Genomic DNA, 27,568 nt, shown 5'->3' on the forward strand with positions numbered 1-27,568 from the left:
TCGGGCCTGAAAGAAGAAACCCGGGTTCCGAAACCAGAGGACGGAGCCGACATGGTAGGAGCCGACATCGGAACCGATAAGGCCTCAAGAGGTATCGGAGCCGGCAAAACATCACCCAGAGCCGAACACTCTGGCTCCAAAGACAAGGAGGTGCTCGGAGGAGGAAACATGGGTGCACTCATCGGGACTGTCTCCAGAGCCGACTGGGTCGGAGCCGAAAATAATTTTGCCAAAACCGGCGACTGCAGGAGCCTCTGGACCATCTTATCCACATCCAAATCACAGAGTCTGGAGGATTTGGAGGAGAGAGAGAAGGTGACTGTGATCTCCTATCTGGAGATCCTTGTCTGACACTGGGAGATCGGCTCCAAATAGGCTCTAACAGGATAGGAGCCGAGGCAAATTGAAGAATCACAGCTACCTCCTGCGGCCCCGAGGACAAGGGAGCCGAGGAGGTAGAGTCCAATTTGGTAGTCTTCTCTGGTGGCTCAGATGTAACAGATGGAGCCGGAGATCTTTTCTTATCCTTAGAAGGCTTGGTTTTAGACTGTGAACCAGAGGAAGAGTCCAAGGACTCCTCAAAAGAAGGCTTAAGAAGGCCCTTCAGTATAAGACGGAGGGAGGACTAGGTCCTCTAACTTAAATGGGCCTAGCCCGTAAGAATGGAGGGATACCACAACAACACTCATACCACAAAACAATGATAATAATAAGCAAACACCTTTTAAAATAGCTTTTGTGAAGAAAGCGAACAATATTCAATGAGAAAAAGAAGTTTTAAAGCTACTTAGCCACAGCCAAGCGAGACCACGTCCTAGCTCCACGAGCGGCAAACAAGATCTGGGGTTGTGAAGTGGTGCAACATGGGATACCAGGTTAGCCCAGACAATTAGAGACTTTGTGCTATAAAAAATATAAGTTGGCGGAGTTGGAGCCGATGTTCGGCTCCGAACCCGTGAGTAAGAATGTAGGCGAGATTGGACCACATAACATCTGGGTCTTCTAATTCAAACAGACCAAGGATACTACACCACACACACACACACACACACACATTCAAAAAGGTAGGAAAAAAATTTGCAACTGTAAAAGTGATTAAGACTTTAGCAGATCCCAGCCAAAGACCACCAGTCAACAATAATCGATTAACAGGAAATTAATCAATAGGAGCCCCTATTGATTAAGAATGGCAAAACCGCCAAAATTAACTATCTAGGCAATAAAGCGCAACTGCGCCTAACTACTGGTACACAGGATACTACTACTACTACTGTCACACAAGACTACAAGACAATTAAGGTAAAGCCCTAAATATATACTTCCAGTAAATATGCAAAAAAACACGAGTTAATGAAAAATGCAAAAAACTTAACCAGAGCCAAGAGAAGCACATCCGAACTTGTCGACGCAGAAAACGAGATCTGTAGATTGCACTGGTGCACCATGGGATACCTGCTTAGCCACGAGCCAACCAGAAGTCTTCGAGCTTGAAAATCATCCGAGTCAGAGCCGAGGATCAGCTCCAAACCCATATGTAAAAATGAAGGTGAGATTGGACTACCCAACATTGAAATATAAACAACCAAAAAATGGTCTTTGTATGCCCTACTTATATATCACTCACATACATTTAAAGCTGTTTGTGAAAGTCCTTCTAATCAATATCAACAACAATAATATTACCCATTCGTTAACCAGGTAAACCCTCAGGACACACAGTCCCTTTTTACCCAAGATCCAGAAACAATGTATGGTTAGGCGGCTTCCTCAAGGTCACAAAGTAGACAAATGACGGGTGAGGGAATCAACACCTGCACCACAGGAACTACAGCTCACAGCCTTAAACCTCTGCACCAGCTAATGTCTGTAAAATTAACACCTGATCAGAAAACTGATAATGATGCATTGTCAAAAGACTTAACTTACCCTTGTAAAGGTACCTTCAAAACCATGAATGTCCAGCTGAGGTTTCGGTGCATAAACGTATGAAGTGATTGAGAAGAGATCCTGCAAAAGGTAAAAAAAAAAAAAAGACAAATGCTCACATGTAGCAAGGACTTTGTAATTTTTCTACAACAAAGTTTATGCAGCAATGGAAAATGAACCCAGTGCGTCATGCACACAGTACCAGTTTATTGTTTCTTTCATTCTCTCACACACATCAGGTCTCTTTCCCTCTTTAACACTTTGTAGTCACGTGCCAAGCAGTGAAAGTTAGGAGAAATCATTCTGAGTATAAATGAAGTCAATCAGTGAAGTACAGATCATGAGCCAATGAAGCACAATTATGCTAAACTGTAATGCAAGAGTCAGTTGACTTGAGTCTCAAGGCACATGCAGGAATAATGTGCATTAGGCAGTAAATCTAAAAAAACAACAAAAGTGTTCAAGGAGTGGGAAATCATGGGGATTGCCCCCCTCTGCATCAGGAGATCTTGAGACACTACGATGTATCACTCTGGTGAAAGCGCTCACATTAATAAATATTTCTGGATTTGCTTCATGCTTCAGTTGAGTTGAATTTGCACCAGTCCCTGTGTATTGTTTCCATCTCTTGAAAGAACTGAGTCAGAAGGCTAGTTTGTCCTGATGGAAGGATGTTCTTCTGACTAACAAGAGTCTGTTACAGCCTCAAGTGAAAACACTACCCTGGTGGGTGCCAAATTCGACCTGGAAGGGATAACAGAGAGCAAGAGAGAGGTTCTGGGAGTAATCCAATGTGCAATTTATTGTTCTCTGTAACTTCTCCAGGGATCAGGCCTTATTAGGAGCTTCTCCAACTAGGGGGTAGGTGTGAAAATCCTTGACTATGCATATGCAGCGTACCATTAACTGGAACCAAGCACATGGTTAAACACCCTGACAGCAGTAGCTAATCCAAAGGCAGAGGTAAATGGGTAGTGAGGATCCCCTGCTTTGAAACCCAGAAAGTGCCTGCTGTCTCTGTGTATGGGAATATGTAGGAATGCATCCTTCTGGTCTAAGGTATCTATCAGGGCTTAGTAACACAGGAAGGGCAGGAGGGTATGAAGTTCAACATCTTGAGCCTTTCCCCTTCTCAAGTTTTTGAAATATCTCTAGGGAAGGTGGGGCCCAAAGCACATATCTTTATCATCCTTATCCAGCACTGCATTGTGGAGATGCGCTTTGATATCTTCTGGCAGTTGCTGTCTCATTAGCTAGGCATGTCTCCTAATGACATGATGCTGTAGTAGCAACCACTGAATGCTATATCAACAGCCACATACATACATATTACAGCATGCCTGCCCACCTGCAAAGTGGATTGGGCAAAGCTGACTATGTTTGTCTTCAAAGTGGTATAAGTGATGCCTGCTAATGCCTCATACAATTGCTTTAAGATTTCATCTACATAACTAATCATGTGACAGCAATTTACCTCTTCCAAAGCACTCCACATTTCTTCTCTCCTGATTACTGGGAAGATAATTTTGATATCGAAAGACAGCATTGCTACATCTGCAGATGGGTTTCTACAGAGGTATTTAAAAGGTTCCTGCAGTCTGTAAAAACAGTCAGACCTTGGGAGTCTGATTCTAGGGGATGATGCTATGAAGGTAACTTCAAGCACTGGAGACCTCTAAAGAGACTACTGAACAAACCCAGAAAACCCAAATATTTTTTTCTGGGCATCCAAGACCTTCAATGCTTCTCATTTAATGCTCTCCTTCATTAAAGAAAGAGTCTCTCCAGGTGAGACATTTGGGGGTGGAGGGAGGGCATTATATCCAAGAGAGGAAAACATCTCAGGCCTTCAATCAAGGTCTTCTTCTCCTTCAAAGTCTGACTCTTTCCCAAGAGTATGTCTCCTTTGCCTCTTCCAGGAAAACGTGGGAGCAGACAAGGAAGAGTCTGAGGAAGGCCTGAAAATGCAGGAAAGGACTTCTAGACCATAAAATAACAATTTTGAATAATGGAAAGTACCCAAGCATCCATAGTTATCTGTTGCCAAATAAGGAAAAGAAAGCATCAACCTGCAGGGCAGAGTAATCTAGCCAAGGGGTATAAGTGGCTGAATGTCAAAGAGAAGCAGAATTGTCAGGGAAAGAAGGCTTGACTGAAAAATCTCTCCTACAAGTCTTCTTGCCCCTAGAAAGAGGTTTAGGCTCCTTATAAACAAAGAAAGGCTTAGAAGGATAATTTATCTAAAACAGGAACAGGAAAGACAAATATGTGTTTCAAATCCTGCACAACTTTATCCTCATCCTGAAGGGTCTTAAACAATTCAGCAGGATCAGTGCCAAAAAGATTAAGATTGTCTAAGGAGGAATCCAGTAATTTGGCCTTGATGTCTTCAGGCAGAGTCTGATGGATCAACCAAGAATATTTCCTTATAACAGATTCAGATGCAGCTGCCCTAGAGGAGGCATCAGAAGCATCATAACTACATTTACTAGGATTCACCTGAGAAGTAGCATTCAAAAAGGAAATGGCAGAAGTCTCACCCCCTGAATCAGACAAATCAGCCAGTTGTGACAGGACATCCAGGACCTACACAGTCATATGGGTCTGGTAATTAATAGCCCTAATGGCTAAGGTAGCAGAGGTATATACATTTTTACCATACCTGTCCATGGCACAGCTTTCCTTATCAAAAATTAAAAGCACAGAAGACAGCTACTTTATTTACTTATTTAACATTTGTTTACTGGGGAAGTTCGACTTGGAATGAAGGCAATTTTCAGCTGAGGCAGAGAAGGGGAGAAATGCTCCAAATGCATGTGTTTGAAACGGGGTAGGAAACCGGAGCACCCAGAGGAAACCCACATGAACACAGGGAGGACATGCAGACTCCGCACAGAAAGAACTCCAGCGGAGAATCGAATCAGAGAACCTCTTGCTGTGAGTCCCCAAGGTGTCTGGAAGGAGTGGAAGACCAGGAAACAGAAGAACAGAAGCAGGAAGAGCCATAAGAACACTGAAAACCCCTCAAGTAAAATCCTGACATTCTTTGAGTAGATATGTAGCCACAGGGGCCACATGCTTCGTCTTCTGCTATTTTTCAAAGGAACATCAACTTTAACAAATCAGGGAGGTTCGGACCCCTGCCTAGATTCAATGAGGGTACTAGGCACCTTTTCCCCAAACCAGTATTTGGGGAATCTATCTAGGTCCCTCTGAAATAATCTACTGTGCCCCCCCCCCCATCTGCAAGAGACACAGACTCAGTGGACATGCATATAGACAGTTCCCTGTTGGCCTCCAAATGGGTTGCAACAGAGGGAGATGACAGTGGCACTGATCAGTCCTCAGATTCCGCATACAAATTGATGGAGATGTTTGGTGGAGGCTGGACAGCAACAGGCTCAGTTCATACCTTTTTGACTTTCTTTTTAAGTGGTAGATATACATTGGGGTGGGCAAATTTGGCCATGGTACCCCGAGCCAAAAGTTTCAACTCCTGGTTCTCCAAACAAAATGAAACTGATGTCAAACTGTGGAGTGTTTTAAGGACAACTGCTTGACAAATCTCACACTGTATATGGTTGTGGGTAGCACCCAAACAAAAAGCCAATGTTTGTGTCTATCTTTATGGGAATCTGCCTCCCCCAATCACATTTTCCATTTCCAGATGAAATGTAAACCAAAGTAATAGGAAGAAAAGAGAGGAGGAGGAAAAGACCCCAATGGGGCACATATCTTTAAAAGGCTCAGTAGTGGGACTAACTTGGTGAACGGCTTGCAGACAGAATTCAAACAAAGTGTTTGGACTGGCAGCAAAGTCGTCCCTTTAGGTCTCCTAAGTCACATATGTACCTTACTCCTTGCATGTTGGACATATATCTGAAGTATGGCACCCAGAAGTTGTAAAGGCTTTGGTACACTGGCCAGTCATTCTGTTATCCTCATAAGGACATCTAAAGAGTAAAGAATACTGCAACACTGATAAGAAAGGACATAATTCTGGGCACATTTAAACCAGTCCTAATGGTGACATCTGCAACATTAATCCATATGTTTCAAACTGGCTCACATTAAATATTTGTACTCTATGCCTTACTAGTTAAGACAGTTCATGTGTCTCAAGTGTCCTGATTTTTGTCTCAGGATTTTTGGTCATTTCTCTTAAAATTTGTGGTTTTCTGAAAAATCACTAAAGATTGAAGTCACTAAATAAAGGTATACATTTGAGTTTTAGACTTCAACTCCTTCAAAAAATGTATGCTAACAGAAATGCTGTTATTCTAGCAACTTTCTAAGTTTATAAGAGCAATATTTAAAATCTGTTCTTATTTTTGGGCCTTTGTCCTCCCCCATTATTTTAGGCCTTGTCCAGATTTCATGTGCTAAGAGGTTGAGGAGTATGCCCCAGTTAACTCCCTAGGGAGTGTACAAAGCAAAAAATGATTAGTAGGTTTGACACAAAGCAAGAAACACCACTGGACAACACTCATCAATATTAACTAGCTTTCTTTCCACTTCCTCTTTTTATTAACGAACTGTTCCTTAACTTTCTTTTTAGCTCATCATTCTCTTCATTAGTTCACATAATGCTTGCATCCCAATAAGATCTTGTGCAGTCCTCCTGCAAGGTGGACTTAAATTAGTAACTTTGTGACCGGTCTCTTGGTGAATAAAACAGTGCTTCACTGTACAATATTGTCATTCCATATAACAATTAAATTACACTGAAAACAGCCCTTGTACCAAGGTTCACAATCAATCTTAACATCAAGTAATTCCAGCCCAAGTACAGAATTATTTGTTTTACTCGAACCATACCTGTCATTTTGTTTCTCCTTATTATTCACTTATTCTCCTACAGAGTGTGAAATATAACTTTTATTTCTAGTATTAGTGTCTTATACTCATTAACTATAAACATCCCCTATTCACCCTTCCCCTGAATGAGTCAACCACAGAACGTTCTCTTGTCTATTCTCTCTCTTTTGCTTTCTAGTAAAAGTATCTGTGCTCATCATCTCTACCAAGCTCTGCCTTTGCCGATCATACTGATTCTACATATTGTACCAATTTATACCACTTCTTCTTATACTTTTCTTTTCCCTTTCCTTCGCCTTCTTCCTTTTCTGCTACATCTAACTCATTCAACATTTGTTCTATCTCCCTTTTCCATGATGCTTTCTTCTTTTTCAGCCATCGCTTTTTTATATACAGTCATCAGTAACCCCATCAGTGGCCTATTTTCTTCTGCTACTTTATAAGGATATCTTAGGAAGTACATCTTCCTTGTGAGAACTTCTATCCTTGAAAAATACCTATCACCATCTCTCCTATTTTTTGTCCAAATTCTTCCAATCCTTGGCAGTTCCAGAAGATATGTGCCCATGTTCCCCTTTCTATCTCACACCTCTAACATACACTGTCTAGACGAGAAATTTTTCATTAGTCTATTTGGTGGGTAAAAACATTTCTGTAGACATTTCCAAGCAAGTATCTTTAATTTATGTGCTTTCATAACTGACTTGGGCAACTCTTATTGTCCTTCATTCCTCCATGTCTAGCTTCCTTCCTGTTTCTCTCTCCCATTTACTCATCCTTGTTTTACCCTTCCTGCAGCCATCTCCTTATATTAATCCTCTGGTTTGCTTTTTCTCTTCTCTTCTCTTTTCTATTTTTGTTATTATCTCTGGATTCAAATGTTCTTCTGCTATGCTTTCCATGTATTTCCTTCCATATATCATTCAATCCTCTATATTCCCATTCCAAATTTCCTGCCAGTTGATGTTCTTCTTGGAACTCTCCCCACTGTTTTACCATACTACCAGTACCTATCTTTGTTTCCGGCTACATTTCCGTTCTACTGATTGGTTATAACTGCCCTGCCACCTGTCTCCAATCAAAATAATCCTATGCTTCCACTTTTTCCACTTTCTGTTTTCTCACTGGGTTTCAAACACTTTTACTTTCCTTTGACCAGGATAATTTTAAATTCTTCCTGTCAACACCTACTAGTGTCCCTATGATATTTGTTTTGTCTGGATCTCTTCGCTCTACTTCCCAAATCATCTCTTTCCATATGGACTTACAGTCTATGTCTACCACTATTACTAAGTTTGCTACCATACACACTTGTAGTTCTATCTTAATATCTGGTACTCTTAATCCTCCCTCCCATGCTGGCTTGGTTAAATATCCCATACAACCCTTGGCCTTTTGCCATCCCAGATAAAATCAGTTCACTACTGCTTGATCTTTTTTAAGAGTTGCTATTGATGGATGCCAAAACACCGGACCTGGGTACATGAACAAGGCTAATATAGTAATTTTAACAGTTTGTACCATTTGATCTACATCACATTTAAATGCTTTCCAGCTTGCCAGTTGTGATTCCATTTTCTGATATATTCTTTGATACTTTGTGTTTTTAACATGTTTGTGTCTTTCGGCTTTTCACGGTTAGGGGTCGCCACAGAGGAACTCCGGTCCGCTAATGAGTGGCAATTGATTTTTACGTACCGGCTTGCCAGGCCTGATGCATAATCTTCAACGAAGATACGCCCATTAACGCATGTCTCCACGCAGAAGACGCTCTAGCTGAGAATTGAACCAGACAGCGTCTTATTGTGAGACGACAACGCTACCGCAGCACCACCACAGCGGTTCACACTTTGTGTTTTTAACATAAATCTTATAAATTGTCTTTTTTATACTTTACCACGTGGTTTATTTTTTTTTAAAAGTCAATATCCTGTTAGTTTCCAGCACATGTTTTTAACACATACTTTGCTTCAGCTCACTTAATTTCCAATACATTTAGTTGAACCTCACATTGCAGATTAGCAGAAAATAGCACTTACTGTAAATAATGCTTTCCCCCTTCTAACCATACATATTCATGCCATATTCTGGGCCTCTCCATGTTCACAATTTCATAGTTTAGCTAAATCAACATAATAAGATATTTTAGTACTCTCAAAGGATTCTATTGTTCATTTATCTTCTCTGTTGAGTTTTCTTGCCTCTTATCAACATGGCCTTTTCTCTTAGCTGCTGTTGATTTTAAAGAGTGGAAGCATCTCTTTTCCCACAAATCCAGTTGTCATTTTCCTCATCTCTTCCCTTTTTCCACCTTGCCCTTGTTTCTGTTCTATATCCTGCAGTATACTCTGTAAATTAACTGGCTGATGAAGTATGCTTAGTGGTTCTTTATGGTCCTAATACCCCCATTTAGGAACATCCTGAAGACTGCAGGATATAACAGCTTCAGTGGACCCCCTTTTCCTTACAAAACCTTCTGCAGGGGTGAAAATATTCCACTTCTTTCTTGTTTCATATGCAAACTCTTGGTCTATGAACAGATTGTTTTCCCTCTATTGTCAGTCTTAGCCCTGGTTTTCATGCCTTCTGCAGGATTCTGTTTTTGAAAATGTAAGAGAGAAATCTCACTACTATTAGTCGCTGATATCTGCTGTTGGGCACCATGCTGTACTATGTATTCTCTCAATGTTAATCTCAGTTTCTTCCATATTAGTCTAACTGGCTATCCTTTTTCTAACTTTCACTTTACAGTGTGCTTCTTCGCATCCTTCTCCTATGCCACTGATTTTAATGTTTTTTCAACTTGCTCAGCCTGCAGGTCTAACAGATTCTGTTTCATACAATCAGCCCTGATGTCAACTGTCTCTAGTTCCGTGTTCTCCTCAATCAGGCCCTGAATGATCGTTGTTTGCTCACTGACTCCTTGTTAGAAACTCTACAGTTCGTTCTCTTGGCTTAAAAGATTCCCCTTTACAGCCTGCTTCAAAGTCCTGAATCTCTGACCAGATAGCTGTGAGAATAAAATTTGCAACCGCAATGTCACCAGGACCTTCTGACTTCAGTATTTTACTTTTCCCTGCCCACGATCATTTATTTTCTCTTCTATTCCTTTTCAACATACAACCCGATCATTTCTGACCACAGAGCTGCCAAACTTAGTGTTATTTTCTCAAATGAATGTTTCTTTTTTCCCCTAGTGCTGAAAAGCTACCATGACTGGTGCAATGGTCATAGCTAGCTTAAGAAATAAAATTATGCACTTATAGTACCATCCAAATCAGTAAAATACACAGCAACAATTTTCTGTACTACTGGCCCATTAATACGGAACTGTCTTAATTTTCCTCTTCATGCACCTCCCAGTATTTCAGATTTCACAAACAAACCTCATCACCAAGGCAAAATGTAAATGCAACTGTGCCATAATTAGATATTGTTCCCCAAGACATGTTTTGTATAACTCTTTACACAAGTGTCAGAGTTGTTTCTAAAACACTCCGAACTATTTTCACCTGCTGCCCATGTAGGTTCCTTTAGTTCTGTTGATATCCCTGTTGAGAGATGCTTATGTTTTCCAATATCCTTTTTGAATACTGTACATGCTAATTTACTATAACTTTTTACACTTGTTCTGCACCATTTGTAGCCATTCCATGTAATAATGTTCATTAGACATGCAATGTTTCCTATGAAACACCAGGCTGTTCATGAAGCATATTGTGCTTTACACCAGTGTTAAAAGAAAAAAAAATATTTATATATCCTGAACACATACACACACACACCAACATCTATATGTATTTATAAACTTATGTCACTTAGTCTGACATTATAACTACATCCCCCACTCAACATATGTTAATACCCTTTACCTGTAATATGGGATGTAGGTGTAGCGCGTTGTCGGTAAAGTGGATTGTCGGTGAAGTCGTCTCGATGGAGTAAGTGTCGGTTATTTGAAATGTCGATGCTTTCAGGTTTCGTTTATTTGGTGCTGCAGGGCTACTTGTCGATATAGTCAGTTGTCGACGTTCTAACATGAACCCATATATACACATATATGGATCTACTTCAGATGTTCGACATTCCAAAACAACTACTTTCATATGGCCGGGACCATATGGTCGACATTCTGAAATGTCGAACATCTACAAAATGTAAAACACACAAAAATACCTCCCTAACTGCATTTAGTAGGGGGGAAGCCCCCCTGCTACTTAAATATTCCTACTCCGAGATCACACTACAGTGCAGAAAAGGGAAATCTCCCGGTCCCGCACTGTATATCTCCGCTATACATGTTCGACAGTTCAAAATGTTGACCATATGGCCTCGGCCATAACAATGGCGGCGTTTTGAATTTTCGAACATCTCAAGTAGATCCATATATGTGTGTAGACATATGATTGGATATATTTTATATATATATATATATATATATATATATATATATATATATATATATATATACACTGTAAAAAATATATTGTTTTGCCTAGATTTTACTATAAATGGGATGGGACTGAAAAAGGCTTCTGATCCCACTTGATAATCTGCTCAGCTCAGTGAAATAAAGTTATAATTTTCTGTGCTCTTCTCACCTCATACTCTAAATACACAATAACAAATGACTTTATTTATTATTTATTTGACATTTGTTGAGTGGGAAAGTTCAACTGAGCAAGAGCCCTTTTTCAGCTGAGGCCCGGGCAGAAAAGCTCCACATCATCATAAAGTTAAAATACAGTAGATTAACTGCAGTAAACAACACATTGAAAGACATAACACATTTAAAGTACAGTATATGATATTATTTAGAGAACATATCTTACATAAAAATAATTAGCAACATCAGTGAAAAACAGTATGTAACAGAAAATTTGACTAAGTAAACTGAACTGTTACTGAGAAAAAGTTAGTCTAGTTCTAAGATACAATTCTATAAGTAGTTAAAAAAAGGATATATCATTATTGGGGAATAAAGAGGAGTTGGAATGGAAGGTTGTGAGGACAGAGACTGAGTAATAACAAGGTGTAGCTGTATAAAGTCTTCTTTATCACCTCTGTTACGTAAAACAGAATTAACTTCTTTATGAAAATGTGAAGCTGCAGGGATGCCACTCTATTGTCATCAGACTTGTAATCAAAACTGAATACTATTCTTCGGACATGTACACGCACGCACACACACACACACACACACACACACACACACACACAAAGTACAGTGTGATAATTATACATATCTAAGCATCTTATTTTAGGTATTATTTTAATTTTGCCAAGATGATGGCTTTAGCATAAAGGCAAACACTGTATTTGTAATGTTGAATGTGTTCTAGCAATACAGGCACAGACAAAACACAGTTTTGGATGCTAATGGCTGACTTGTTTATTTTATGATGTAGATTAAAGCCAGATGACCTTGTACAGGAAGAAAGGTAAATGTGACTAGTAAACTGTAAATGTTAACCAATTAAAATACAGACACAAGTCATTTAAAAAAGAGAGAAAAAATAATAAAAATTCTTATATCTTTCAAAAACATGTATTGTACTGTAACATCACGTACTCACACAAAATGGAAAACCTTATTAATATTGCAGAAGGTAACATCTCAAGAAATTTTAGACACTGGGGAGACTTCCAAGATGGCTACACATTGAGTAACAGCTTAATTCCAGCTCTTCCAGTGTGAAAACAGAAACTCTGCAGATAAGGCCTGTGGACTTTTGAGTTTCTGGGTAAATTTCAGTAACTTGCTAGTAAGTGTATACTGCCTGGATTCCAAGAAAAAATAAACACAGATGACCTGAAGGAAAATCAGCTGCAAAGGGTACTGAAAAAAAAAACTGACTGGGAAAAGTACTGCAACTGTTCAGCAAAAAGCCGTACAACCTCTAGACATGACTTCCAGTAACCTAAGGAAAGCATAAAACAACTCCACACATACCTGGTTAAAATAAACAAAACACTAATGGAGTATATCAACTCAAATAACAAAAGGCTAAAAAAATGGAAGAATTCAGATGAGGTGATAAAACTGCAAAAATCAAAGGTCAGAATTGAAGAAAAGCCTGGCTGAATATGAGACTGCTCAAGAAGAAATGTTTCAAAAATAACAAGTAGAGGACAGAACCCTGATGGAAAACCTGAGATTTTCGGCTGTACCAGAGAAGCTGGAAGGAACAGATTCATTCATTTTATGAAAGCACAAATAAGCAAATGGACTGGCATTCCACAGCAGGAGTTGTTAAAAGGGCACTCTGTGTATGCTCCAAACCTGGCTATAAGAAAGCAACCATCTTTGATAGTAAAGATGCAATGCTTTCAGTAGAAGAAGTTGAATTCTGAAAAACTGTGGCAGAATGACAAAAGTACTAAAAGTGGGAGACAGCATAGTGTTTGTGGAGAAACATTATTCATTGTACACTAGGCAGAAGAGGAGTAAATTTATTCAACTATTCAGAGAATGTCAAGAAGCAGGCATGAGATTCAAACTGTTGTACCCACCTATCATCAAAATATTATTGCCTGGAGGGACAAAATAATTTTTTGATGAAGTACATGCTAAGGAGGAAATACAAAGGTTATTCCAACAAAAAGTGAGTTGTGAACAGCAGAAGATTCTGGTTCTTGTTCTTATGGTAATAAATACCACAGAGAGAATGTGCCAGTGAAACCTTTTCCAATGTTTCAACGGAAAATGCTGGAAACCAGGAAGAGAGCACGATAGTTGACTAGAAGAATCAAGAGTGCATTGCAAATGAAGCACAGACAATATCTGGGAGATGGAAATGAACCAGAATAAAAACAGTAACTTGGAAACTGCCAAACGCGCAATTACAGAGCAATAATTATATTTGTGAACTATGGTAAAACAAAAAAATCTGGAAATATTGGACTTTTTTGAACTCTTTTGAACCTGTGGAGGATTCTGCCCTACTTCATGTCATTACTGTTTGGAAAAATACTGGAAGAGAAGAGAGAAAGTAAATTGTAAGTAAAACAACATTTTCGTCTTACTAGTACTATTTTATAGTGTATGGCTTTCTTTGCATGCTATAAAGTAAAGTTTCTCAATTATTTTAAGTGTAATGGAAATACTATTGTAAACAGGTGCTCCTAGGATGTTTTTACTTTTTTTTCCTACCTTCTTCTTTCTCCTTGTTCAGTTTTAAGAAATGCAGGCACTACAATGTAACAAAAAAAGCCCAGTTAAAAGAGCATGACAAAAGAAAAATTAATGTGCTTTTTCTCCTTCTTGCATGGGGAATGACTCGATTAAGGCCCTTACTTTAATCTTGTAACAAGTTTTAACAGAAAGCAAATAAATGAAAAAGAATACTGAATAAGGCTTTTGCAAGCAAATAAATGTATGCTTAGCAATTGTGTATGTGGTCCTCATGTCTTCATGAAGACCATCTGATGAAGAGAAATTGGCTACAATCTGATAAAGGGAAAGAGGCTAAGAGATGATGTTTTCTGAAAGAATTCAGGTGTTTTCCCAACTGGGAGAGCTATAAAGATAAGACAAAACCAGACAGCACTTAGTAGAAGCACAGGCTGCACCATGCGTCTTTGCATGAATAACCTTTCTTTTAGGTTAACTCAAGTCCAAGTGTGGCTGTCAGTTTGGGATATGTGTTCTTATTAGGAGGGTAAAACTTCAGTATCTGAAGATGTACATACTTTTCTGTGTTAGTATTAAATTTGAAGATGTACATAGTTTTGTGTGTTAGTCTTAAATTAACAGGTTTAAAGGGGTATTGGAGTTTTTTTGAGGGATTTCAGTAAAACAAAATGGTTTGTAATATGTGACATAGGCTCAAATGGCTATGACAAGAAACAACTGTATAAAAGTTCAACCTGCCAAACAGTGCATGCATGTAACTCAAAAGCTGGAACAAGATATTTAACAAAAAAGCTGTTAGACATAAAAGATGAGAATAATAAGTTTTTAATACAATGATGCTTTCTGTAATGTCTTTAAATGTCAATGGTCTCACAGATTAATACAAAAAAAGAAAAAGTAGGGAACTATTTATTTTCATTTGTTTACCGGGATAGTCCACTGGGCCGTTGAGAGCCCATTTTCAGTGGATGCCTGGGGAGAAAAGCTCCGCATAAATCTGGACATAACACAGTAAACAACAATATGATAATATTCACAAAGAAATTTGCACAAAAGTGAAGAATACAAAATTGGAAATAGCAAAGGTAAAACAGAAGTTATTTAGATACAACTAAATACAAATTAAAATGATAAAATAAGAGAAAAATAGCTAAAAATGCATAAGGTTACTTTTAAAAAGTTTAATTAGATCACCAGACATGTAGCTAAAGATCACTGAAAATGAAAAAAAAGGATTGGTTTGGTTTTGTTTGGGTTAAGTGACAGATGATTAATGTATAACCAGGTCTCTGCGAAGGTAAAGCCGACTGAGTAATTTGTTGAATATCAGTGAAAGAATCAACAAAACATATAATGGTAGAGTCATCTGCATACTGTATAAGAGATTCCTGAATGAATGCAGACTGAAGACTATTAATAAAGATACTGAATAGGAGCGGTCCTAATATGGAGCCTTATGGAACACTGGTAGAGACGTGAAGATATGGAGAGAAGCAGTTTTGCCATTTAACTGCCTGTTTTCTGTTCAAATAGGTAACTTGAGAATGAGTTGAGAGAGGAGAAAGAGAGATTAATTTTAGAGAGTTGGTATAAAAGAAGTGGTGAGGTACTATATCAAAATCTTTTCATAAGTCAAGTAATAAGGAAGAGACAATTTTACCTGCATCTCAGGCTTTATTAAGTGTCCATGAATATTAAGTGTCCATGAAAGCAATCATGGCAGTCATAGGACTATGACTTGCTTTGAATCCATGTTGTGTGGGAGATAGGATATGGTTATTAATGAGAATGTTTAGCAGTTGTAAATGTATATATTATTATGGTAAAACAAGTCCTGCTGACTGCAAAGCTGTGCTCAACCACAAACCAAGTAGTATGAACAAAAATGTAGAACACAGCACCACAGCAAACCAATAAAAAGCGGATGGCAAAGAGCAGTGTAAAATCCAAATAGACTTTTATTCGAACACAGGTGAGCACTTTCGCAATAAAATCGCTTCTTCAGACCATACAAAAAATCAGCAGTATCTCAAATATTTAAAATGCAATCAATTAATATCTACCAATAAAAAACATTCAAGTACAATAGCCATAAAAATTTAAAGGCACACCTTTCTTTTAAGGCAGAAACCATAAAAGGCTATTGCCATAAAAAACACACACATAGCAGTATACTTATTTAAGAAGCTTTCTTTCTTTCAGAACTAGCTTAAGAGGTACTGATTCATTCAAACCTGCACCTCTATGTGCTGATAATTTAAAAATCCATCTTAATTATTTCCCTTTTGTGACATTAGTTATATCACCCAACTAAAACTTTCACATATCACTTCTACTGCCATAAACTTAAACCAATGGTTAGTGCCTTTCTCTAGCATATGTTTAGCTAAGGTACTATAACTATGGCTCTTATTGGCACAATAATAATGGTCCCTAATTCATTCTGGACCTATTCTATGTGAATTTGGTACTGCAGCCCCAAATTTTGTTTACAAAAATAAAAAAATAATTCAAAAGACAGCTTTGTTTCCCTAACACAAGTAAACTACAGCAACCTAGTATTAGAACAACTAGTTTTGGTACCTCTATCTGTGGTAAATGTACTTTTTGTAAATACATTGATGTATCCAATACATTTATACAACCAGACAATGGTAATCATTATGTTTTTAAAGTTAAAGCTAATTGTGACACAAAAAACTTAAGTTTATTTAGCATAGTGTGTGACTTATTCAAAATTTTACATAGGAAAAACTAATAGGCAACTTAAGGAACGAATTAGAGACCATTATTATTGTGCCAATAAGGACAATAGTTATAGTGCCTTAGCTAAACATACACTAGAGAAAGGCACTAACCATTGGTTTAAGTTTATGGCAATAGAAGTAATTTATGAAAGTTTTAGGTTTGGGTGATATAACTAATGTCACAGAGGGGAAAGAATTAAGATGGATTCGTAAACTATCAGCACACAGAGGTGCAGGTTTGAATGAATCAGTACCTCTTAAGCCAGTTCTGAAAGAAAGAAAGCTTCTTAAATAAGTATACTGCTATGTGTGTGTTTTTATGGTAATAGCCTTTTATGGTTTATGCCTTAAAAGAAAGCTGTGCCTTTAAATTTTTATGGCTATTGTACTTGAATGTTTTTTATTGGTAGATATTTAATTGATTGCATTTTAAATATTTGAGATGCTACTGATTTTTGTATGGTCTGAAGAAGAGATTTTACTGCTGAAGCACTCACAATTGTTAGAATAAAAGTCTATTTGGATTTTACACTGCTCTTTGCCATCTGCTTTTTATTGGTTTGCTGTGGTGCTGTGTTCTACATTTTTGTTCGTATATATTACTTTATTAAAAACGTAGACTGCAAGTAGCGAAGCTACAGGAGACACACTTGGAAAGAACTGAACATGGAATTTCATAAAGAAAGGTTTTCCAGATGGTTACTTAGTGGAATACCTGGGACAAAGGAAAAGAGGAGTACTTATATTAATTGCAAAATGTGCTCCAATAATGAGAGAAAAGGATAAAAAATATAATAATAGCAGATTTGTAGTACTAAGGGGTTACTGGCAAAGGAGGAAGATTACAATGGCATGTACTTATATTCTACCTAAAACTGCTATAATGGAGTTTAAGGAAATTCTGGGAAAGATAATCAGCTTTCAGCAATGGATATTACTTACAGGTGGGGACTGGAATTTGATTTGTAGCAATGAAGATGTGTCAAGGGGCAGAAGGGAAAGTATTACAAAGGAGGGAAAGAGGGTAGAGATTTGAAGAAACTTATCAAAATATTAGGCAAGGAAGATGTGAATTCAGTACTAAGAGCGCGGAGTGAATTTACATATTATTCCCCAAGACACAAAAATTGGGCTAGGCCAGACAGAATTTACATTTCAGAGGAACATGTGCATTTAATTGAAGGTCTTGATACACACCCATTACTATTTCAGAACAGGCTCCAACAATAACTAAAACAAAAATAGAGGGTAATGAAATAAAAATGAGACACTAGTGCTTTACCACATATCTGTTGAAAATAGAGGAATTTAAGGAATGGGCAGTGGAAATCACTCAGGAGCTATTAAAGAAGACAGAAATTTCTTCTGAAAATATAACTAGGAAGTGGGATAAAATAAAAGTGGAGTTTAAAACTAGGGCTGAAATAAAACAAAGGGAGATATGGTTAAGACGTAACAAGAATTATTTAGAGGGACTGACAAATGTTGAAGTATTGCAAAATAGGGGGAATCTCTCAAAACAACAGGAGTTAACTGCAGAATGCTAAACAGAAAATAAAGGATTACCTCGATAATATGCATGAGTTTAGAAAGATTGCTGCTAAGCAACTGTTTTTCAATAATAACACTACAGCACAAAAACTTGTAGCACAACTCAGGCAACAGAAAGTAGCAAGGGCTGTCACCAAGCTTAGGGAGCCTATAATAAGGAAGGTAACAAAAGATCCTGTATGGGTATTAGAACTATTTTGGAAAGTTTATGAAAGTCTGTAAAAAGCAGAAAAATATCAAAATGAAGAAAATGTCCAAATAAAAATATTTACAGAAGAATTAAATATGCCAAGGTTAGAGGTAGAGGAGTCTCAATTACTAACAGGATAGGAGGAGATGTGATAAAAATGGTTATGTATAACCAATCTACTGGAACGTCCCAAATAATAGATAGTATTCCTGTGGAAGTTTGGAAGTTAGTAGGGAAAAACTGATAAAGATCTGGAAGGTTTTGTTTAACAGTATTTTAAGAAGAGGAGAAGTACCAACATCTTGGAAGAAAGCAGTAATACCTAAAGAGGGTAAAGACCCATCAGATCCAGTTTCATACAGGCCCATTTCAATACTAAACTATGATTATAAAGTGTTTATGTCTCTAATGGCTAAAAGAATGGAAAAGTGATGCCAAAATTGATAGATATGGATCAATGTGGTTTTGTGGAGGGGAGGCAAACATTTGGCAACATTAACAGAACACTGATGATCCAGAGGGAATCAGAATGTAAAAAAATATATCACTGCTGTTGGTGGGTCTTGCTAGAAAGTAATTTGACAGAGTAAGCTGGGACTTTATGAGCAGGGCAATGGAAGGATTTACATTCCCTTATAAAATGATAAGGTTCATTAGGAAGATATAAGAGGTATCGGAGGTGAAAATTAAAGCGGGTGGGGTCCTCTCTGATAACCCTCTGATAACTTCTGCTTGAGCAAAGAAACCAGGCAGGGGGGGTCTTCTTTCCCCTTTGTTATTTGTACTATATATAGATCCAGTGGCAAAGAAAATAAGGGACTCAGAAATTCATGGATATAATTAGTATGGGAGTCAAGAAATGTTGGCTCTATTTGCAGATGATTTTTCATACCTGACAAAGGCAGACAACGATATTACAGTGTTGTGGAACGTTTTGAGACAGTTTCAAATCCTTTTGGGGGGATACACAATTAATGAAACTAAAACCAAGGCAATAGCAGTAAATTATGTACCCACGCACAAACTGGTTCACCAATATCCATATTTATGGGAACTCGATAAAATAAAATATTTAGAAGTATGGTTTGAAAATGATTCCGGTGTGGCAGATAAGGATATGTGGGAAAAATTAACCAAAAGATAATATAAAACCCGAAAAATTGGAAGCTCTGTTATATGGATAGTAAGATACAAGCAGTTAAACAGATCAGGCATATTTTTATCAACCAGAGGAGAAGTTGTGGATAGCAATTAATAAAGAGTTGAAGGATTTTATCTGGGTGGGGAAGACAGCAAAATTCAAGTGGGATAAGCTGATTCTTCTAATAGAACAAGGCAGATTGGGACTACCTGATTTGAAGGAGTATTTCAGAGCTACGCAGTTAAGGCTCCTATATATATATATATATATATATATATATATATATATATAGAGCACAATCAGAAACAAATAATTCACAGAGGAAAGGGATGATGATGATGGGAATCTCAAGAAACAAGGAGAGACTGGGATTTTGGATGCAGATTTTTAAGGATAACAATAATCATACAGAATATTATATTCATAAAGTATTCTAAGAACTAAGCCAACATGGGAATGGGAAAGAAGATTCTGCCAACAGGGATGACTGCAGTTAGGGATACAGAGAATAGGCAAGAGGGGCTGGAATTTATTGCAGAAAACTGGCAAAAGAACCAAGGTACTGGGAGCAAATAATTAGACAGTGAAAGGTACTAGAATAGGAAGAGGCCAAGAATTTATTTGGACTGCAGGCTAGACATTGCCTTAATTATCTGGGATTAATATCAGAGTATAGGCAAAGAGAAAGAAATAGAGAGGTCCTAAAGGAAAGACCAGCACTGGTACAGTTTTTAGTAGACTCTAGAACAGAAGCTGCCACTAAAAAGGAATAATTAGTACAGCATGAGGACTACTGCATGACAACTACAAGAATCAATCAGAGGAGGTTAGAAAGGATTGGGAAGAGATACTGAATAAGCAATTCAGAAAGAAACAATGGGGATATGTATGTCTCTCAAACATGCAACGAAATCTAGATTCTAGAAGATTTAGGATTTTTGCTTGGAAATGTTTACATAGATAGTTTTATACCCAGAGTATACTCCAGAGAATTTTTTCCTCAGGTAGACAGCAAATGTTGGAGGTGTGATGGGGAAGAAAGAGGTAACTGGGAAAACATTTTTTGGGAGTGTGATGAGTTGACAGACTTTAAAGATTCCTCCAGACTACTCTTGGAGATACTGGGTAAGCAAATTGGTGTAATAGGGAAATGATATTTCTGAGCTATGATACATCTGAATTGCCTAGACATAGTAAAGCCTTGCGAAATCTAATTATGGTGGCTGCCAAAAAAGCAATTATTAGAAAATGGAAATCAAAGTCTAAACCATTTCTATTAGTAGTAGTGAATATAGTAACAAAGATAAAACAACTGTAATTGGGATCTTAAAAAGGGAAGGAGCCAATTACAGAGGAAAATGGGAATTGTAGAAACAATACACACAGGGGAGGAATTAGGTTTTAAAAAAAGGCAGGACTTGAATGTGGTATGTAATGCCTGACTGACAATGACTGGGTAGATTATAAGTGATGTATAATGTTTGCAACTAGGATTATGTCAATATGGTTTATGATGTAAAATGGTTGCAGCTGGGTTTATGTCAATATGGTTTGTTTTCATTTATATGTATGATATTGTCTGTCATAAGTGATAACTTAATAAAAATGTTTCTTGTTTAAAAAAAAATTGCCAGTTGACTGTTCCAAAAGGAGGCAAGGAGGTCAACTTGAGGAACTCCCCAGAGATGGATCAATACTTGGCAGATCTCATTTATCTAGTTTCCATTCATGAAGGTCTGCCCTGGGTCCTGCTCAGCCTGTCTACCACAGAATTTCTCTCTGACAGAATGTAGGATGGCTGTACAGTGAGATTGTGCTGTGATGTTATATCACAGCCTAACATAGCTAGTCAGAAAAGTGGGTATGACCAGTTCCCCCTTGCTTGTTGATTTACCACATCTACAAGCAAGTTAATGAGGAATCATTTACTCCTATGTGGCAATTATAACTGGCAGCTAATTGAACTTTAATAGTCGAGGAGATTCCCCCTTCATTAAAAAATTGCACCCAAAAACTCAAGAACGTTAGGTACTGGTGCTGAAAAAGGGTCAGTGTCTCTTTCTTGTGCCAAAAAGCAAATCTTTTCCATTTACTTCTGTAAATTTTCCTTGTGGAAGCTTTACATGAAAATAAAAGAATGTGATGTACAGGGGGGGGGTCAGCCTTGGTTGAATGGCTATCAATGGAAGTGGAGAAACCATGCAATCACCTTTAGGACTGAAATGTCTGAGTGAATCATTACTGTTGGGTGAGACAGGTGGTCTGGAACTGGATCCATAATCCATAGTAGGTGACCTAGATGAGGTCAAAGAAAGGGGAACCAAATCTGACAAGGCCAATAATGTGCAATGAAGATGACCGTGGTCTGATATTGAGATGCTTTCTGGAGAAACTTGGGGGTTAGAGGAGTTGGAGGGATAAGCATAAAGGAAACAGGGGGTTAATCTTGGAGGAGAGTAGCTCTCGGTGATTCCCCCATTGGGGGAATCAGGACAAAGAACCTGCTGCACTTGTTGTTGAGGGGGAATGCAAAGACGCTGCAGCAAGGTTGACTTCAATGGTGGAATATATTTTCCACAACTTTCAGGTTGAGAAACCACTCATAAGGCAATAAAATGGACCTGCTCATCTTGTCTGCTATGACGTCGGACTTCCCTGAATGTGTGCTGCTATCAGAAATCAACTGGACAAGATCGCCCACTGACATATTCTGACAGCTTCTCGACACAATAAATAAAATCTGGTTGCTCCTTGTTTGTTGATATACCATACCAAAGACACACTTTCCATCTGAATCACAATAGTCCCAGAAGGGAGAGGCTTGAAAAGCCTGGAAAGCTATGAGCACTGAAAATTCAAAAATGAGAGACTCCAAACGGAAAGGCAAAGCAGTTTTAAAAACAGTTGTGTGAACAGTAAATAAAAGGTTGAGCGCTTTCACCCAGAACACTCCCAGGCTTCTTGAGAACAATTCTACATTACAGAGTGCACTTATTTAAAAGTAACCAGCAATCACAACCTGCCAATCACTGAATAACACATATTCTATAACCCCTCCCAACCCAACACTACAGTAACACTTGAATGCTCAGGGCAAACAGAATAAAATTAACACTGTATATTAAATGCAGTGATTAAAATATGTCCTTGAACAATGCTGTATTAATAAAATATTTCACAATTTACAGCCCTTAGTCTAAGGACACTGTTAATACTAATATAATCACTCAACCCCGGGGGTTTGCCTGCATACAGTTTAATCTGCCAGAATAACTCCCTGTATTCTAATCTGGCTTCCCAAGCACCACCCCTAGGGTTATGTAAGAATTGTTCTATAACAAAGAACCAGAATTTGGCATTCCTGCAGTTTTTAACGTGCTTAGACAGTGCACTAGTCTCCTTTTCTCTTACTACATCATATGAGTGTTCATATGCCCGCTTCCTTAAGCACCTCTCCATCTTCCCAATATAAAAACTGGGACATACTTCACAGGTAACCAAATACACTACTCCTGTACTATTACAGTTATAGTGCCCCAAGTACTTAAATAAAACGTCCCTTACTGCCAAATAAATACTCTCCTGGTTGGCCATGAGAGGGCATTGATTGCAAAACCCAGACCTGAATGTACCAGGTTTCCTGTTGTTCAGCCTCAATCTCCCCTCACAAACATCTCATTCAGATTCATGCCCCTTCTAAAAAATCTAGGTTCCTTAGGTATACATTAATTGGTATCTTCGTTGAATGTAAGCACTCCCCAGTATTTCTTAATAATGTTCTCTATATCTGAGGATGTAGCTGAATACATGTGGATAAAAGCTGAGCCAAAATCTCCATCAGTCTGCTCACTGGTTGTAGATGGCAAACAATCCAAACCTAAAAGGGGCTTATATTTCAGCTCCCTATCTCTAACCACTTCTTCTGTCAAACTGTCTACAAGCCAACACAGGTACTTCCTTTGTAAAAAAAAAAAAAAAAAAAAAAAAAAAGTTCTTTAATAAATTCTCTTTCTGAAAGTTTACCACATCTCTACATATCCTGGAGGCTCTGATTAACTGCCCCTTGACTATTCCTTTCTTCTGTGAAAAGAAATGTCCACTGTCAAAGTGTAAATAAGAATTTGAAAACGTGTGTTTTTGAAAAATCTTTGATTGGAGGCAATTATTGACAATCTTTGCAGATGGCAACATCCAAGTAGTTAATGGTCTGTGTAGAGGAGTTGTATGTAAACTTTAAAAATTCGGTAGTACTATTAATGTAACTCAGAAATTGAATAAGCGTATCCCCAGGTCCCAGCCAAAAAAGACAAATGTGTTCCAGGAACCTGGTATAAAATGTAATATATCTAAACCACTCCGTTTCAAAGACAGATTTCCTTTCCCAATAGTATAAAGCACAATTTGCATACAAGGGGGCACAAGAGGCCCCCATTGCTACTCCCCTCTCCTGTTTATAATATTCCTCTTTGAAAAATACAAAATGATTTCTCAAGATGGTCTCCATAAATTCTACTATAAGGTTCACCTGCTGGGGTTCCAGAGAGTTGATTTCTAGTAACAACTAGTGAAACCATTCCAAAGCAACAATGTGTGTTATACTGGGAAACAATTCCACCACATCAATGGTAACTAATTCCAGGTCCTTATTGAACCTGTCAGGGGTAATGTTTTTCAAAAAATTCCAAGAGCCCCTCCAGATATGTTTCAAAGAGTTGACAAACTTTTCGACATGGTGGTCAATGTATACAACTAGGGGCTCCGAAATAGAACCTGCCCCAGCAACAACAGGACGAAAAGTAAGGTTCTCTATACTTTTATGTGTTTTGAGTATTCCAAACAAGGTGGGAATACGTGGTCTACTAGCATGTAAAAAGTCATATAAACTTTTGTTAAAAGTGCCCTGCAACAGGTGGTCTTTTAAATAATGCTCAATTTTAGAGTAAGCTATAGTAATCTCAATTTTTGATGCAACAACATATTTAGTATCATCACTGAGAATCTCAAACATATGTGCCTCGTAGTCAATAGAGACCATTAACACTACTCCACCCCCTCTGTCAGGTTTCATCAGCCTGCACTTATTACATGAGAGAGTCTGTACAATGTCTTTTTCAGTTTCACTATAATTACATTTAGTATTCTTCTTCAAATTTAATTTCCTGACATCTCTCTCTACTAGTTCCTCAAAAATTCGTAAGGTGGGGTTAAATATACTCTTTCTACTTAAACCAGAGTTCATGTGTTTCATCCCTTTAAAGAATAAATTCAAGTGTAATTTCCCTGTAAACAGCTTAACATCAATCAAAGTTCTAACCAAACTCACTGGTCTTGCTGGTACATGTTGAAAAACCTTAGTAAATAGTTCAAAGTGCTTATTTTCAATTACTAAGTCTGTATAGTTAAAAATGCTGAAACCACCTAGTCTGTTCTGTATACCAGAATGAGTAACTACAATGTTATCTGCATGTTCTACAACCTGTCTCAGTTGTCCCAATAGTTGCTGTTCCAGTGTTGCCCCCCTCCCCGTCCCATCCTCTGCCTCTCCCTCCCCTGAAAAAATTGCAACTGTTGTTGTTGACTTGGCACTATCTCTGGGCTATCCGTTCGCTTCTTCTCAAGGGGGGGGGGCTTCTAAAGTTGGGGTAGGGGAACCCACCCTTTTATTAGCAACCACATTAGAATAATTTCCAACCCCAAAACCCAATGTCTCTAACACCCTGGTTCAACATTTTCTTTGGTGGAGGGTAAGCTCTCCCCTCCCTATATTCAACCAAATCCCTTTGCAGCTTTTTAACTTTCCTATTAATAACATTACTGCAATGTCCATCAATTTCTTTAAACACATTCACGTATTTAACTTTTTCAACATTAAATAACAAGTCTGCAGTAATACAATTGTGTAAACTGTTCATTTCATTTAACAACCTTCCCTTGATTACATTGTAGTTCCTCACCATAATTTTAAGCATTTATACTTCAAAGTTGTTAAATAATTCCAACAATTCTTTGTGAAATGTGCTATTAGGTTCAACATTATTAGGATATTTCATAAAGCAGAGTCTCTTGAGGACTCTTCTCACTAAAATGCACTCGTTTAAATAATCTATCTCCATTTGTACATTTTTCAGTGTTAACAATTTATCATTAAAGGTTTTCAACATGTCCAGAAAAGTCTCATTGTTCTCTGTGAACAGTAAATAAAAGGTTAAGTGCTTTCACCCGGAACACTCCCAGACTTCCTTCAGAACAATTCTACATTACAAAGTGCACTTGTTTAAAAGTAAAGGGCGACTATCTGGAACCCCAGCAGATGAACCTTATATTAGAATTTATGGAGACCATCTTGAGAAATAATTTTGTGTTTTTCAACGGGGAATACTATAAACAGGATGGGGGAGTAGCAATGGAGGCCACTTGCGCCCCCTTGCATGCAAATTGTGTTTTATACTATTGGGAAAGGAAATTTGTCTTTAAAACAGAGTGGTTTAGACATATTACATTTTATACCAGGTTCCTGGACGACATTTGTCTTTTTTTGGCTGGGACCTGGGGATAAGCTTATTCAATTTCTGTGTTACATTAATAGTACTACTGAATTTTTAAAGTTTACATACAACTCATCTACACAGACTGTTAACTAATTGGATGTTACCATCTACAAAGATTATGCCAATAACTGCTTCCAATCAAAGATTTTTCGAAAAACACGTTTTCAAATTATTATTTACACTCAGTGGACATCCCTTTTCACAGAAGAAAGGTATAGTCAAGGGGCAGTTAATCAGAGCCTCCAGGATGTGCAGTGATGTGGTAAACTTTCAGAAAGAGAGAGAATTTATTAAAGAACTTTTTTTTTTCAAAGGAAGTACCCATGTTGGATTAAAGACAGTTTGACAGAAGAAGTGGTTAGAGATAGGGAACTGAAATACAAGCCGCTTTTAGGTTTGGATTGTTTGCCATCTACAACCAGTGAGCAGACTGATGGAGATTTTGGCTCAGCTTTTATCCACATGTATCCAGTTACCTCCTCAGATATAGAGAACATTATTAAGAAACACTGGAGTGCTTACAGTCAACGAAAATACCAGTAAATTTATACCTAAGGAAACTAGATTTATTACGAGAAGGGACATGAATCTGAAGGAGATGTCTGAAAGGGGAGATTATGCTGATTTAAGCTGAACAACAGGAAACCTGGTACATTTAGGTGTGGGTTCTGCAATCAATGCACTCTCATGGCCGACCATTTATTTGGCAGCAAGGGGCTTTTTATTTAAGTTCTTGGGACACTATAACTGTAATAGTACAGGAGTAGTGTATTTGGTTACCTGTGAAGTATGTCCCAGTTTTTATATTGGGAAGATGGAGAGGTGCTTAAGGAAGCGGGCATATGTACACTCATATGATATAGTAAGAGAAAAGAAGACTAGTGCACTATTTAAACACATTAAAAACTGCAGGAATGCCAAATTCAGGTTCTTTGTTATAGAACAAGTCTTACATAACCCCAGGGGTGGTGCTTGGGAAGCCAGATTAGAATACAGGGAGTTATTCTGGCAGATTAAACTGGATGCAGGCAAACCCCCAGGGGTGAATGATTAGATTAGTATTAACAGTGTCCTTAGACTAAGAACTGCTAAATTGTGAAAGATTTTATTAATACAGCATTGTTCAAGGACATATTTTAATCACTGCATTTAATATACAGTGTTAATTTTATTCTGTTTGCCCTGAGCATTAAAGGGTTAACACTGTAGTGCTGGGTTGGGAGGGGTTTTACAGTACGTGTTATTCAGTGATTGGCAGGTTCTGATTGCTGGTTACTTTTAAATAAGTGCACTTTGTAATGTAGAATTGTTCTGAAGAAGCCTGGGAGTGTTCCGGGTGAAAGTACTCAACCTTTTATTTACTGTTCACACAACTGTTATTAAAACTGCTTTTCCTTTCCATTTGGAATCTCCCTTTTTTGGATTTTTGGTCTTACTTCTTATAGGTATTTAAGTTATGAGTACTGCTCTTATTTCCAGGACACTGATATGAGTGTTGTCCTCTTTGGGGGA

The 27,568-nt window shown here is 37.9% G+C and overlaps 1 protein-coding gene across 2 annotated transcripts in view; it reads right to left on the reverse strand.

Moving 5' to 3' along the window:
• The window catches only part of ATP9B (ATPase phospholipid transporting 9B (putative)), a 4,837,291-nt gene that overhangs the window by 2,968,273 nt on the left and 1,841,450 nt on the right, over nt 1-27,568 (reverse strand). For both annotated transcript variants that reach the window (XM_044066988.1, XM_044066990.1), the window contains exon 9: nt 1,927-2,007. In XM_044066988.1, the coding sequence (XP_043922923.1) occupies nt 1,927-2,007 (81 nt within the window). The remainder of the gene's footprint in view (nt 1-1,926; nt 2,008-27,568) is intronic.

The sequence above is a fragment of the Protopterus annectens genome, chromosome 3.part1 (assembly GCF_019279795.1).
Source record: "Protopterus annectens isolate FY-2018-M chromosome 3.part1, PAN1.0, whole genome shotgun sequence".
NCBI lineage: Eukaryota > Metazoa > Chordata > Ceratodontiformes > Protopteridae > Protopterus > Protopterus annectens.